Here is a 14,646-nt window from a genome sequence, read left to right on the forward strand (position 1 = left end):
TCATATCCCAGTTGGTTAAAAAATCCACCTACAATGCAGGAGACCCGGGTTCATTTCCTGGGTCAGGAAGATCCACTGGAGAAGGGATAGGCTACCCACTCCAATAATCGTGGGCTTCCCTTATGGCTCAGCTGGTAAAGAATCTGCCCTCAATGTGGGAGACCTGAGTTCAGTCCCTGGGTTGGGAAGATCTACTGGAGAAGGGAAAGGCTACCCATTCCAGTATTCTGGCCTGGAGAATTCCATGGACTGTATAGCCCATGGGGTATCAAAGAGTCAGATACAACTGAGCAACTCTCACTTTCAAGTGACTATCTAAGATTTTTTTTTCTTGTTGGTGACCTAAAACAATAAGATAATTCATCTTATACACTTGAACCCACAATTTGAGTACATTTCCTAAACAACTATGGCAGGTTAAAAGAGCACAGAGAAAAGCATAGCACTAAAATTTTTAAAGATTAAGATTTCTTTTGTGAAAAGATAGCACTTTCTTCAATATTGAAGGTCCAAAAATATCTCTCTTATTATAGTTATAAATACATACATGTAAAGATAAAGTATAATTTATATACTATGTTATCATAAACCAAAATAGAAAACAATGATGAAGAATATTTATTTCAATTTAAGTGTGTTTTAGTAGATTCATTTACTTTAAAAAAATAATAAATATGATTAACTAATGTATTCAACTGAAAGAAATATCAACTTATTGGAAATATGTAAGAGTAAAGAAAGATCACTCTATTTCTAGTGCAATTTAAAATAAAGGAATAAATATTTGGTAAATTTTTATTGCATAAATGGTAATTTGAATATTTGTATCTCATTATCTCATAGCTATAAAAATGTGTAACTCCTAAGCTTAATGGACCATTTTAAAAAATATAATTAGTGAATTTTGTACAATACTATACTGTGATATGTATTAAATTTTACTATGATCAGGTATTAAATAATATGTAATAATTGAAATGATAAATACTAAAAAGAAGAGACATTACTTTGCCAGCAAGTTCCATATAGTCAGAGCTATGGTTTTTCCAGTAGTCATGTTTGGATGTGATAGTTGGACCATAAAAAAACCTAGTGCCAAAGAACTGATGCTTTTGAACTGTGGTGATGGTGAAGACTCTTGAGAGTCCCTTGGGCTGCAAGATCAAACCAGTCAGTCCTAGAGGAAATCAGTCCTGAATATACATTGGAAGGACAATGCTGAAGTTTCAATACTTTGGCCACCTGCTGCGAAGAACTGACTTATTGAAAAAGACCCTGATGCTGGGAAAGACTGAAGGCAGGAGGAGAAGGAGACGACAGAGGATGAGATGGTTCGATGGCATCACCGACTCAATGGACTTGAGTTTGAGCAAGCTCCAGGAGTTGGTGATGGACAGGGAAGCCTGGAAGTGCTGCAGTCCATGGGGTCACAAAGTATTGGACACGACTGAGTGACTGAATTGAACTGAACCAAATGATAAAAATTTTTAGTGATAAAGTTTATAATGATCTCTTTTTAGTTGTTTTGTACTTCTGAATTGCACATTATTAAGATTAATGCCACATGTTGTGCTTAGTCACTCAGTCATATCTGATTCTTTGTGACCCCATCAACTGTAACTCACCAGGCTCCTCTGTCTATGGGGATTCTCCAGGCAAGAATACTGGAGTAAGTTGCCATACCGTTCTCCAGGGGATCTTCCCAGCCCAGGGATCAAACCCAGATCTGAGCCACCAGGGAAGCCCAAGACTACTAGAATGGGTAGCGAGTGCCTTCTTCAGGGGATCTTCCCAACCCAGGAATCGAAACGGGGACTCCTGTATTGCAGGTAGGTCTTTTAATAGTTGAGCAACCAGGAAATCCCTGATTAAAGCCATAATAGTTTTAATTTTTATTAATTTCTAAAAAACCATGCATTTGACCTGATTCATGTTGTAAATACTCCTGGGGCAATGCTAGGTAAGTTCGCTGAAGCTGTTCCCCAAGCCAATTACATTCACTTATTACAAAATTTAATTATTTAACTATAAAAGCAAGGCTTTTTTTAAACATTTCATCTCAGTTTTATTCTTAAATATAGAAGAGAGCCATTCATTTGCTTAAAAAGTTTGTGTGGAAATAGTTCTAGCTAGTAATTATAGTTTGTTGCAACCAAACTACCTGTTAACATTTATTCTATAAGTAGTTTAAAAAATATGACACCCAGACCATATAATCATGTCATATATTCACAAAAGGAAATACTGGCCTGTATCAGCAAGATCTTCTTTTCTGTGATGAGTTCGGGGACAGGCTTCACTAAAAAGAAAAAAATTCTCTAACACATTTTGATAATTAGTAGAATTGAAAACTTAGCCTTAAAAGGGTGACCATAGATTGAATATTTTTTGTCTTATCTCCCTTCTTGTCTAATTTTTAAAAAATTAATTAGTTAATTTTAATTGGAGGCTAATTACATTGCAATATTGTGGTGGGTTTTGCCATACATTTACATGAATCAGCCATGGGTGTACATGTGTCCCCCATCCTGAAACCCCCTCCCACCTCCCTCCCCATCCCATCCCTCAGGGTCATCCCAGTGCACTGTCCCTGAGCACCCTGTCTCATGCATCGAACCTGGACTGGCAATCTATTTCACATACAGTACTATACATGTTTCAATGCTATTCTCTCAAATCATCCCACCCTCGCCTTCTCCCACAGAGTTCAAAAGTCTGTTCTTTATCTCTGTGTCTCTTTAGCTGTCTCACATATAGGGTCATCATTACCATTTTTCTAAATTCCAAATATATGCATTAATATACTGTATTGGTGTTTTTCTTTCTGAGTTACTTCACTCTGTATAATTGACTCCAGTTTCATCTACCTCATTAGAACCTATTCAAATGCATACTTTTTAATAGCTGAGTAATATTCCATTGTGTATATATACCACAGCTTTCTTATCCATTAGTCTGCTGATGGACATCTAGGTTGCTCCCATATCCTAGCTGTTGTAAACAGTGCTGTGATGAACGTTGGGGTACATGTGTCTCTTTCAATTCTGGTTTCCTCAGTGTGTATGCCTAGAAATTGGATTGCTGGGTCATAAGGCAGCTCTCTTTCCAGTTTTTTAAGGAATCTCCACACTGTTCTCCATAGTGACTGTAACAGTTTGCATTCCCACAAAGAGTGTAAGAGGGTTCTCTTTTCTCCACACCCTCAGTAGCATTTATTGTTAGTAGACTTTTTGATAGCAGTCATTCAGACCGGTGTGAGATGGTACCTCATTGTGGTTTTGATTTGCACTTCTCTGATAATGAGTGATGGTTAAGCATCTTTTCATGTGTTTGTTAGCCATCTGTGTGTCTTCTTTAGATACATGTCTGTTTAGTTCTTTGGCCCATTTTTTGATTAGGTCATTTATTTTTCTGGAATTGAGCTGCAGGAACTGTTTGTATGTTTTTGAGATTAATTCTTTGTCAGGTGCTTCATTTGCTATTATTTTCTCCCATTCTGAGGGCTATCTTTTCACCTTGCTTATAGTTTTCTTCGTTGTGCAAAAGGTTTTAAGTTTAATTAGGTCCCATTTGTTCATTTTTGCTATTATTTTCATTACACTGGGAGATGGGTTGTAGAGGATCCTGCAGTGATTTATGTCAGAGAGTGTTTTGCCTATGTTTTCCTCTAGGAGTTTTGTCATTTCTGGTCTTATATTTAGATCTTTAACCCATTTTGAGTTTATTTTTGTGTATGGTGTTAGAAAGTGTTCTATTTTCATTCTTTTACAAGTGGTTGACCAGTTTTCCCAGCACCACTTGTTAAAGAGGTTGTCTTTTCTCTATTGTATATTCTTGCATTCTTTGTCAAAGATAAGGTGTCCATCGGTGTGTGGATTTATCTCTGGGCTTTCTATTTTGTTCCATTGATCTATATTTCTGTCTTTGTGCCAGTACCATACTGTCTTGATGACTATAGCTTTGTAGTATAGCCTGAAGTCAGGCAGGTTGATTCCTCCAGTTCCATTCTTCTTTCTCAAGATTCCTTTGGCTGTTTGAGGTTTTTTGTACTTCCATACAAATTGTGAAGTTCTTTGTTTTAGTTCTCTGAAAAATACCATTGGTAGCTTGATAGGGATTGAATTGAATCTATAGATTGCTTTGGCTAATACACTCATTTTCACTATATTGATTCTTCCAATCCATGAGCATGGTGTATTTCTTCATCTATCAGTGTCATCTTTGATTTCTTTCATCAGTGTTTTATAGTTTTCTATGTACAGGTTTTTTGTTTCTTTAGGTAACTTTATTCCTAAGTATTTATTATTTTCATTGCAACAGTGAATGTAATTGTTTCCTTAATTTCTCTTTCCTTTTTCTCATTGTTAGTGTATAGGAATGCAAGGGATTTCTCTGTGTTAATTTTATACCCTGCAACTTTACTATATTCATTGATTAACTCTAGTAATTTTCTGTTTTTTTTTTTTTGTTTTGTTTTGTTTTTAGGGTTTTCTATGTAGAGGATCATGTAATCTGCAAACAGTGAGAGTTTTACTTCTTCTTTTCCAGTCTGGATTCCTTTTATTTCTTTTTCTTCTCTAATTGCTGTGGCTAACACTTCCAAAACTATGTTGAATAGTAGTGGTGAGAGTGGGCACCCTTGTCTCCTTCCTGAGGAGGAAATGTTTTCAATTTTTCACCATTGAGGATAATGTTTGCTGTGGGTTTATCACATATGGCTTTTATTATGTTGAGGTATGTTCCTTCTATGCCTGATTTCTGGAAGGTTTTTTTTATCATAAATGGATGTTTAACTTTATCAAAGGCTTTCTCTGCATCTATTGAGATAATCATATGGTTTTTACAGAATCCAACAACATATTAAAAAGATCATACATCATGACCAAGTGGGCCTTATCTCAGGGATATAAGGAGCCTTCAATATTGGCAAATCAATCTATGTGATACTTCACATTAACAAACTGAAACAAGGCTATTATTTAAAAATATATATATTTTAGAAGGAAAATTAGGAGGAGAGGGAAGGAAACAGAGAAGAAAAGGAGAGGAAAGAGAAAATAGAGTGAAGAAGAGAAGAAGGTTGTGAGAAGAGAGGAAGGGATAAAATGGAAGAAAGAGAAAAAACTTTTGAATATATTCAAAGAACATCTATATCATTTTAGATGTTTAGTTCTATTATGTTTTATGAAATGAAATGTCCCTTGATAACAGGGTGATGGAAGAAACAATTAAAATGTCTTTTATGGGCTTAAAATGTCATCTTAGGGCCACATTTTCTTTATGTGATAGTAATCTGTGACATCAGAATTCAAACCTACTGATACGGCTAATATATAACATATATGTTCTTCTACATACAACCTTGTTTGTAGCAATCCTCCAGGAAGATTGTAAGATATTCTGGATAGCAAAATATTGTAGGCATCTTCAGGATAACACTCTGTAACATTAAAAGTTGTTTGGTTTAAGTTTGTTTGTTTGTTTTATCAGTTTAAGCTATAAATTCCAAATGTATCACTAATACCTTGGCATTATTAGACAGATGCCAAGTGTAACTGACATATTGTACGTTTCTTGATAACTGAGTCATGATAGTCCAAAGAATCGCAATACTATAGACTGAATGGATATTGATGTTAGTAGAAACTGAAAATTTGTTTTTGAAATGGTTTTTGCTGTAATTTTTCTCTAGGAACAAAAGTGCCAAATATTTAAATTTAAGATTATTAACAAATGGGAGGTATGTAAATCATGGACCAGAAGAAGTTATACAGGACTTGAGTGGAGGTAGAGAAGATAAAAGTGCCTGTCACAGAGCCTTGGGACACTCTTAGAAGAGTGGGAACAAGCAGAATCTGAGATGGAGTCACAAGATAGGAAGAAGGAAAAACAAAAGAGTGAACAGAGTTGCATCAGGTGTTCAAGGAGGTAGTGATAAACCAAGATGGCATGAATGAAAGGATTGGACTTACAGCTAGTAATTAGGGGATTATACAAGTTCTGTAGGCTGACATATTTGTCCTGTAACCCCAATGTGACTCAGGAATCAACATGAGCAATACATTCTGTTCAAGGATAGTCATGAAGAAGGTCAACAATATCGAGAACAATGTTCTCAGAACCATCATCCCACAAGCCTCATTAACCAAATGAGCCTATGAGGTAACATTGGTGCTACACCCTTATATCACATCAGGATAATGCTGAATAGAGGTGTTCTTCTCTAAAGAGTTTTGTGATATAGTGTTTGTTAAGGTTTGAAATCAAACTTGACCACATATTAACTCTGAGTCTGAGATGTTTATTTTACTTCTAGGACTGATGAGATTTACTGGCTGTAAACACTTAGAAAAAGTAGAGTGCCCACCCCATTATAATTAAAAGTAAAGCCAGTCTTAATTCTAATATAAGTGATGACATTCAATGTATTTTTGACTGTTCTAGTTACAGACTCTTTTTCAAAATTATCAAATGTTAGCTTTTCTTTACAAATAAATTTTTTTTGTTTGCTATTCCAACTTATCTTGATATATGTCTGGGACATTTCAGCATTTTTAAATACCATATAAGCTCCAAGTTCATTTAAAAAATGTTTGGTAGACTGTATATGTAAAAATTTTAGTGTGATTCTCAGTAATAAGCTTCCAACAGATATTAACTATCATTATTTTACTATTATTACTATCATCATTGTAGTAATGTTATCCTAAAGGATTGTTGTGAGAATTGATTTATGAAAATAACCTTGCCTAGTAAACAGCATAGAACAGATGGCAAATAATATTTCTTTTACTTTCATACCCACTTGTCTGGTTTACCTTAATCCTTCACACTTTATCTTCTCTGAGCATCACAGAGTTCTAACAAGGAAAATAACTTATAATGATATCAGATGATGAAATATTAAAGAGAAACAATGTTCAAGAAAGAATGTGAAGTTCATATAATTAGAGAAATATGGAGGGAAGACATCCAAGGAAACCTTTGATTTATTCTTTTGCATAAATAATTTTAAATAACATGTAATAAAGACACTTCTCTGATTCAGATTGTTATTCTAAAGAAATAAAAGTTCTGCTACATTTTAAACCTGAAAATATGAAAAGTTAAAATATCATTTTTTATTTCTAAATGACTATTTATTTTACAAATCAATTTTGCATTATCACTACATTTTGTCTTCATTTTGTGAAATAATATATAATTTTATTTTAGGGATTACCTGCAAGCCGTGTGAGGTATAGGGTAGATGATGTCCAGTTTCCCTATCCTGCAAGTATTTTTGATGTAGAAGAAGATTCTGGAAAAGTAATAACTCGAGTTAATCTTAATGAAGAACCTACAACAATTTTTAAGGTCAGTTCAGTGTTTTCTCTATAGTGTCTATTTGATATTTAACTTTTGTTTTAGAGTTTGGTTTAACAAACAACCATACACTTTCCCAATTTTCTCCTTTTTAATATTTTAAAGTTACAAAGCAGTACATTTTTACTGCATAGGCACTTAGAAACTACAGTTAAGTAAAAAGAAAAAAAATGCTTGATATTTCTCTTCTTGGAAATTAAAATTTACCATTTTATCTCTATCTTTGTGATAAAATTCCCTGCAAATGAAAGCATACAAAATTTTTAAAAATAGAATGACTGTATGATTTTATTATTTATAATACTTTTTAAAATTTAAGTATATGAATACTATTAATGATATTTAAATGGTTAGACAATATGCTATTTTATGAATATATATTGTTTTTACTTTTTTGTCCAATAACTTGTTGTTGGATAATTAGTCTGTTTCCAATTTTTGTTACAACAATCTTTACTGTTGCAAAACTCCTTGTTCAGATATAATTTGCCACTTGATATTTCTTTTCCTCAAGATCAGTACCTAGAGGCAATTATTGATTCAAGTTTATATCTTCTTGATACATTATACTTTTAGAAAATTTGAAATAATATTACCCTTCCCTATTATCATAAATAACCCATTATATTAAATGTTTGACTGTTTCCATTCTCTGTAGTTACTAGAAAAATTTTGTCTCTGAGAATAAAGCCTTTGACCATACATTGGGGAAATACTTTCATCAGTTAACCTTGTGAATATCAGTGAGCACTGTCTCACATAATTTTATCTCCATTTGAAATAATTATTCTGTTTGTAAGTATTAACCTGAAGGCAAATTGTGACTCTCAGGATGACCCTTGATTGTGGTTCCATGATCTAGTTTGATTTAGTCAATCTAGACTAGTCAATCTAGTCACCTGCAGTATCCAACATTATATACATTCTAGAGAAATACATAGTTTTGAACTTTAATATTTCTTAAACTTAAGTTCTTCTTGACATAATACAGTTAGTCAAAAAAATGATTGATTATAAAAACTATCTTAGTAATAAATAATATACAGATATTAGTCTTAAGACTAAAACTTTTTCTTTAGTTCACATCATTTGAACATTCTTTATTCTACAGTATGAACTTGGTTTTCTATAATTAATTGTTTTTAAGAAAGTGCATATCAAAGTGTGTTAAACTATGAAGATTTCCAATTTTATCTTCCAAAGTGAAGTATATCTTCTGTATAATCTTGCAGACAATTGATTCACTGGAAAAAATTAATTTCTTTTTGTAAGCAAGCTAATTAGCTTTTTGCTATCGATGAGACTGAACTTAATACTTTTAAAATGTGTTCAAACTTATAAAGGTTTCATGTTTTTACTGTAGGCACCAGTGGAATTGTGAAAGAGAGAATAGGTTTTGAGAGATGTAGTATCTTATACCCGTTTTACTGCTAGCTTTAAAAAAAAAATTTATTTTATTTGAAGGCTAATTACTTTACAATATTGTAGTGTTTTTTTGCCATACATGACATGAATCAGCCATGGGTGTACATGTGTTCCCCCATCCTGAACCGCCTTCCCAACTCCTTCCCTATCCCATCCCTCAAGGTTGTCCCAGTGCACCGTCTTTGAGTGCCCTGTTTCATTATATCATAAAACTATTAACTGAATTTCTTTGAGCTTTCTCACCTGGAAAATGGGAATAATAACATCTACCTGGTGGGATTGTTGTGCATATCCTAGCATGTGTCTTCTACTTGGTAGGCAATGAGAAAATGAATATTGCTCCCCCTTTTGGAACCAGGCAGTTCAATACTTTAAAACACTAATGGAAAAATTATGCTTTTGTCTTCTTCTTTTAAATCATCTTTAACTAGAATTTTTATTACTTTTTAAGTTGGTCATTGTTGCTTTTGATGATGGTGAGCCTGTGATGTCCAGCAGTGCCACTGTGAAGATTCTTGTCTTACATCCAGGAGAAATCCCACGGTTTACACAAGAGGAATACAGGTATTGATTACTATCAGGTTTTGTAATATACAAAGGTTTTTGTTCTGTTTTGTTTTCTTTTAGCCTCTCAAAATTGATGTGATATGAATTTATCAGTGAAGCAGACCTAATTTTAGTTTAAGCTTTCCTAAATTAACATAATATTTATTTTAAAAGTTAATATACTTAAATGATAATCTAGTATAAGTATCAGTTTTAGAAATGCTTTGATGAATAATGGATCCTTTAAAATAGTTAAAGTTAGCTTTGAAAAATGCAGTATTATGTTTTGTGGTTTAAATTGCAACTGATTAATTTATCAGTGGTAAAAATTAGATATTTAGTTTCTTGTTGCTGCCAGTTACATTATATCATTTAATTCTGAGTTATATCTGAAATGATATTTCCTATATAATCAATAAGTGAGAGAATGTGTGTGTGTTTACATTTATATGTATAGTATATATTTCAGCTATAGTCAGTATATATACTCTTAGTCAGGTAAGGCTGTCATAACAAATTTCAAGGATTCATGTCTTAAACAACAGATATTATTTTCACAAAGCTCTGGAGGCCAGAAGTTCAAAATCAGGGATTCAGCATGATTGGGTTCTGGTGAAAGTTATCTACTTGGCTTGCAGACTGTTGCCTTGTTGCTATAATCTGACATAGAGGAAAGTGAAAGAAAGCAGGTCTCTGGTATCTTTTCTTACAAAGGCACTAACCCCAAGATAAGTGCCCCCGCTTCATGATCTCATCTAAACCTAGATACCTTTCAAGGCCCAGTCTCCAAATAACATCCCACTGAAGGTTAAGATGTCAAATATGAATTTTAGGGGAACACAGTTCAGTTCATTGTGTGTGTTAGAAAGAGAATTTATTGAAAAAATAAAGAAACTAAAATCACTATATGTTCATGATTGCTTCATGATTGGATGTAAGTGAAAAGATATTCTGTAATGCTCACCTGCAAATATAGCATAATTTCTTTCATGATTTTTCAAAATTCAATTAAGTTAAAATATTAATGTGCTTTATTAGTGTGTTAGGACCTGTTGGAGATAGTTTTCTCAAAAACATTTGAAAGAGACTTACTATATACTGTATTTCTCTATTTACTCATTCTGGACATAGACTTAAAAGATAGCTAGTTGTTACACTCCAGAGGCTCACAATATGGGTTGAAAACAAAGGAGTATATGGAAAGCATAATACATTGTAAAAACACAATAATAGAAGGTCAAAATACTAAGGAAGCATGTTAGAGACACACTTAATGGTGTCTGAGTATGATGACCATAATTTTGAGCTGCTTCTTGAAGAAAGACTAGAGTTTCAGTTCAGTTCAGATGCTCCATTGTGTCCCACTCTGTGACCCCATGGACTGCAGCATGCCAGTCTTCCCTGTCCATCACCAACTCCCAGAGTTTACTCAAACTCATGTCCATTGAATCGGTGATGCCATCCAACCGTCTATCTCATCCTCTGTCCTCCCCTTCTACTCCCACCTTCAATATTTCCCAGCATCAGGGTCTTTTCCTATAAGTCGGTTCTTTGCATCAGGTGGCCAAAGTATTGGAGTTTCAGCTTCAGCATCAGTCCTTCCAATGAATATTCAGGACTGCTTTCATTTAGGATGGACTGGTTGGATCTCCTTGCTGTCCAAGTGACTCTCAAGAGTCTTCTCCAACACCACAGTTCAAAAGCACCAATTCTTCAGTGCTCAGCTTTCTTTCTCTTTTTTCAATTTTTTTTTTATTAATGTATTTTTTATTGAAGGATAATTGCTTTACAGAATTTTGCTGTTTTCTGTCAAACCTCAACATGAATCAAGCAAAGGTATACATATATCCCCTTCCCTTTGAATCTCCCTCCCGTCTCCCTCCCCATCCCACCCCTCTAGGTTGATACAGAGCCCCTATTTGAGTTTTTCCTGAGCCATATGGCACTTTCTCTTTGGCTATCTATTTTACATACAGTGATGTAAGTTTCCATGTTACTCTTTCCATACATCTCACCCCCTCCATCCCTCTTATAGTACAACTCTCACATCCATACATGACTACTGGAAAAACCATAGCATTGGCTAGGTAGACCTTTGTTGGCACAGTAATGTCTCTGCTTTTAAATATGCTGTCTAGGTTGGTCATAATTTTTCTTCCAAGGAGCAAGCATCTTTTAATTTCATGGCTGCAGTCACCATCTGAAGTGATTTTGGAGCCCAAGAAAGCAAAGTTTGTCCTGTTTCCATTGTTTCCCATCCACTGCCATGGGACCAGATGCCACGATCTTAGTTATCCGAATGTTGAGTTTTAAGCCCACTTTTTCACTATCCTCTTTCATTTTCATCAAGAGGCTCTTTAGTTCTTCTTTGCTTCCTGCCATAAGTGTGGTGTCATCTGCGTATATGAAGTTATTGATATTTCTCCTGGCAATCTTGATTCCAGCTTGTGCTTCATCCAGCCTGGCATTTCACATGATGTACTCAGCATATAAGTTAAATAAGCAGGGTGACAGTATACAACCTGATGTAATCCTTTCCTGATTTGGAACCAATCTGTTGTTCCATGTTCAGTTCTAACTGTTGCTTCTTTACTGCATACAGATTTCTCAGGAGGCAAGTCAGGTGATCTGCTATTCCCATCTCTTTAAGAATTTTCCACAGTTTGCTGTGATCCAAACAGTCAAAGGCTTTGGTGTAGTCAATATAGCAGAAGTAGATGTTTTTCTGGAACTGTCTCCCTTTTTTGATGATCCAACAGATGTTGGCAATTTGATCTCTGGTTCCTCTGCCTTTTATAAATCCAGCTTGAACATCTGGAATTTCACAGTTCACGTACTGTTGAAGCCTGGCTTGGAGAATTTTGAGCATTACTTTACTAGCGTGTGAGATGAGTGCAATTATGTGGTAGTTTGAGCATTCTTTGGCATTGCCTTTCTTTAAGATTGGAATGAAAACTGATCTTTTCCAGTCCTGTGGCCACTGCTGAATTTTCCAAATTTGTTGGCATATTGAGTGCAGAACTTTCACAGCATCATTTTTTAAGATTTGAAACAGCTCAGCCTGAATCCCATCACCTCCACTAGTTTTGTTTGTAGTGATGCTTCTTAAGGCCCAGTTGACTTCACATTCCAGGGTATCTGGCTCTAGGTGAGTGATCATACCATTATGATTATCTGGGTCATGAAGATCTTTTTTGTATAATACTTCTGTGTATTCTTGCCACCTCTTCTTAATATCTTCTGCTTCTGTTAGGTCCATACCAATTCTGTACTTTATTGTGCCCATCTATGCATGAAAAAGTCCCTTGGTATCTCTAATTTTCTTGAAGGGCTCTCTGGTCTTTCCCATTCTATTGTTTTCCTCTATTTCTTTGCACTGATCACTGAGAATGTCTTTCTTATCTCTCCTTGCTATTCTTTGGAACTCTGCATTCAAGTGGTTTATCTTTCCTTTTCACCTTCACCTTTGGCTTCTCTTCTACTCATAGCTATTTGTAAGGCCTCCTCAGACAACCATTTTGCCTTTTTGCATGTCTTTTTCTTGGGGATGGTCTTGATCCTTGTCTCCTATACAATGTCATGAACCTCTGTCCATGGTTCTTCAGGCACTCTGCCTATCAGATCTAATCCCTTGAATCTATTTATCACTTCCATGGCCCCACCCATCAGAACAAGACCCAGTTTCTCCCTCAGTCAGTCTCTCCCATCAGGAAGCTTGCAGAAGCTTATCCTTCTCTATCAGAGGAGTAGAATTTAGCCATCCCCCAAAATGTGGAAGAACGTTCTGTGACAAAGAATCAGAATACACAGAAGTATAAATAAGGGATATAGGGGAAGGTATTTAATAGATTATTTTAGTTCTGTTAGGGGAGTGTAATCTCCTTGGCTCTGTCTTGTCACAACAAAGATCTGAAGCAATGATGTTAAAGCCCTCGGAGAATCACAGCTCTTGGACAGTCCGTGTTATAGTTCTTGGACAGATCAGTTTTATTTAGAAAATAAGGGAAAATGCATCCTCGAGGCATGAGGGCATGCTGACCCAAAATATGCAAAGAAAAGAGAGAGAGAGGCAGAGAGAAAATGAGGACACACACATGGGAAAGAGAGAGACCCCTGGCCCTTTGGCTCCTCTTTTTATATGTCTTTTTTTTTTTTTTTTTTTTCCTCCTCCTGGGCCTACCTTATGTAAGTTGGGCTGTCCAGAAGTACTGTTTGTTCTACATGAGGCCCTCACTCCGGTCCTCGGGCATTACTTTGTTCTATTTTCACGGACTTTTCCCTTCCTTGTCTTTTAGCCACTGCCATTCTGGACTCCTCTTTCCTATTCTAACAATGTAACAGTTCCATCTCTCTAGAGAAAATTAAAGTTAAACAGTTATATTAATTGAGGCTCAAGAAAAATAAAGATTCATATAATAGAACATTTTATCATATTCTAGAATTTGGGTTTTACTGTTCTCATGATGTTTTCAAGAACTACCTAAAAATTTTAAGCTGAAACAGGGAATAAGTTATTGAGGGAGGAACTAGGTGATGTATCTGGGAACATTTGCCAGATTAAACCAAGTAGCTTTTACTTTCCATGAAAACTGTCTTGATGATTTTCAAGCACTAAATTAAATTATGCAATATAATTACGAGAAAATGTTTTATTGACACATATGTAAACCATTGAAACGTAAATGAATTTAAAACAATAAGTCTTGTTCATCCTGTGTTAAAGATCATTTTATTCCTTATGCTTGTTACCTATTTTCTTTCCTTTTGTGTTGACATGGTAATCTATGGACTCTAATACTTTGCTGTGTTTTCTGCTTTTTAAGAACATCCCTGAATGTGTTCATTTTGGTCCTCTTAAGAGCCAAGGTGGATGCAAACTCACTTGTGTCTCTCACCAACTTACCTGGATCAGTTCAGCTCAGTTGTTCAGTCGTGTCTGACTCTGCAACCCCATGAACTGCAACAGGCCTCCCTGTCCATCACCAATTTCCAGAGTTCACCCAAACCCATGTCCATTGAGTAGGTGATGTCATCCAACCATCTCATCCTCTGTTGTCCCCTTCTCCTCCTGCCCTCAATCTTTCCCAGCATCAGGGTCTTTCCAAATGAGTCAGCTCTTCACATCAAGTGGCCAAAATATTGGAGTTTCAGCTTCAACATCAGTCCTACCAATGAACACCCAGGACTGATCTCCTTTAGGATGGACTGGTTGGATCCCCTTGCAGTCCAAGGGACTCTCAAGAGTCTTCTCCAGCACCACAGTTCAATAGCATCAATTCTTTGGTGCTCAGTTTTCTTTATAGCCCAACT

The 14,646-nt window shown here is 35.2% G+C and overlaps 1 protein-coding gene across 1 annotated transcript in view; it reads left to right on the plus strand.

Moving 5' to 3' along the window:
• Nucleotides 1–14,646, plus strand: part of PCDH15 (protocadherin related 15) — a 920,738-nt gene that overhangs the window by 736,256 nt on the left and 169,836 nt on the right. Inside the window, exons 23-24 of the mRNA XM_061162074.1 lie at nucleotides 7,216–7,356; nucleotides 9,242–9,354. Of these exons, the coding sequence (XP_061018057.1) occupies nucleotides 7,216–7,356; nucleotides 9,242–9,354 (254 nt within the window). The remainder of the gene's footprint in view (nucleotides 1–7,215; nucleotides 7,357–9,241; nucleotides 9,355–14,646) is intronic.

The sequence above is a fragment of the Dama dama genome, chromosome 15 (genome assembly GCF_033118175.1).
Source record: "Dama dama isolate Ldn47 chromosome 15, ASM3311817v1, whole genome shotgun sequence".
In the NCBI taxonomy this organism is placed as follows: domain Eukaryota; kingdom Metazoa; phylum Chordata; class Mammalia; order Artiodactyla; family Cervidae; genus Dama; species Dama dama.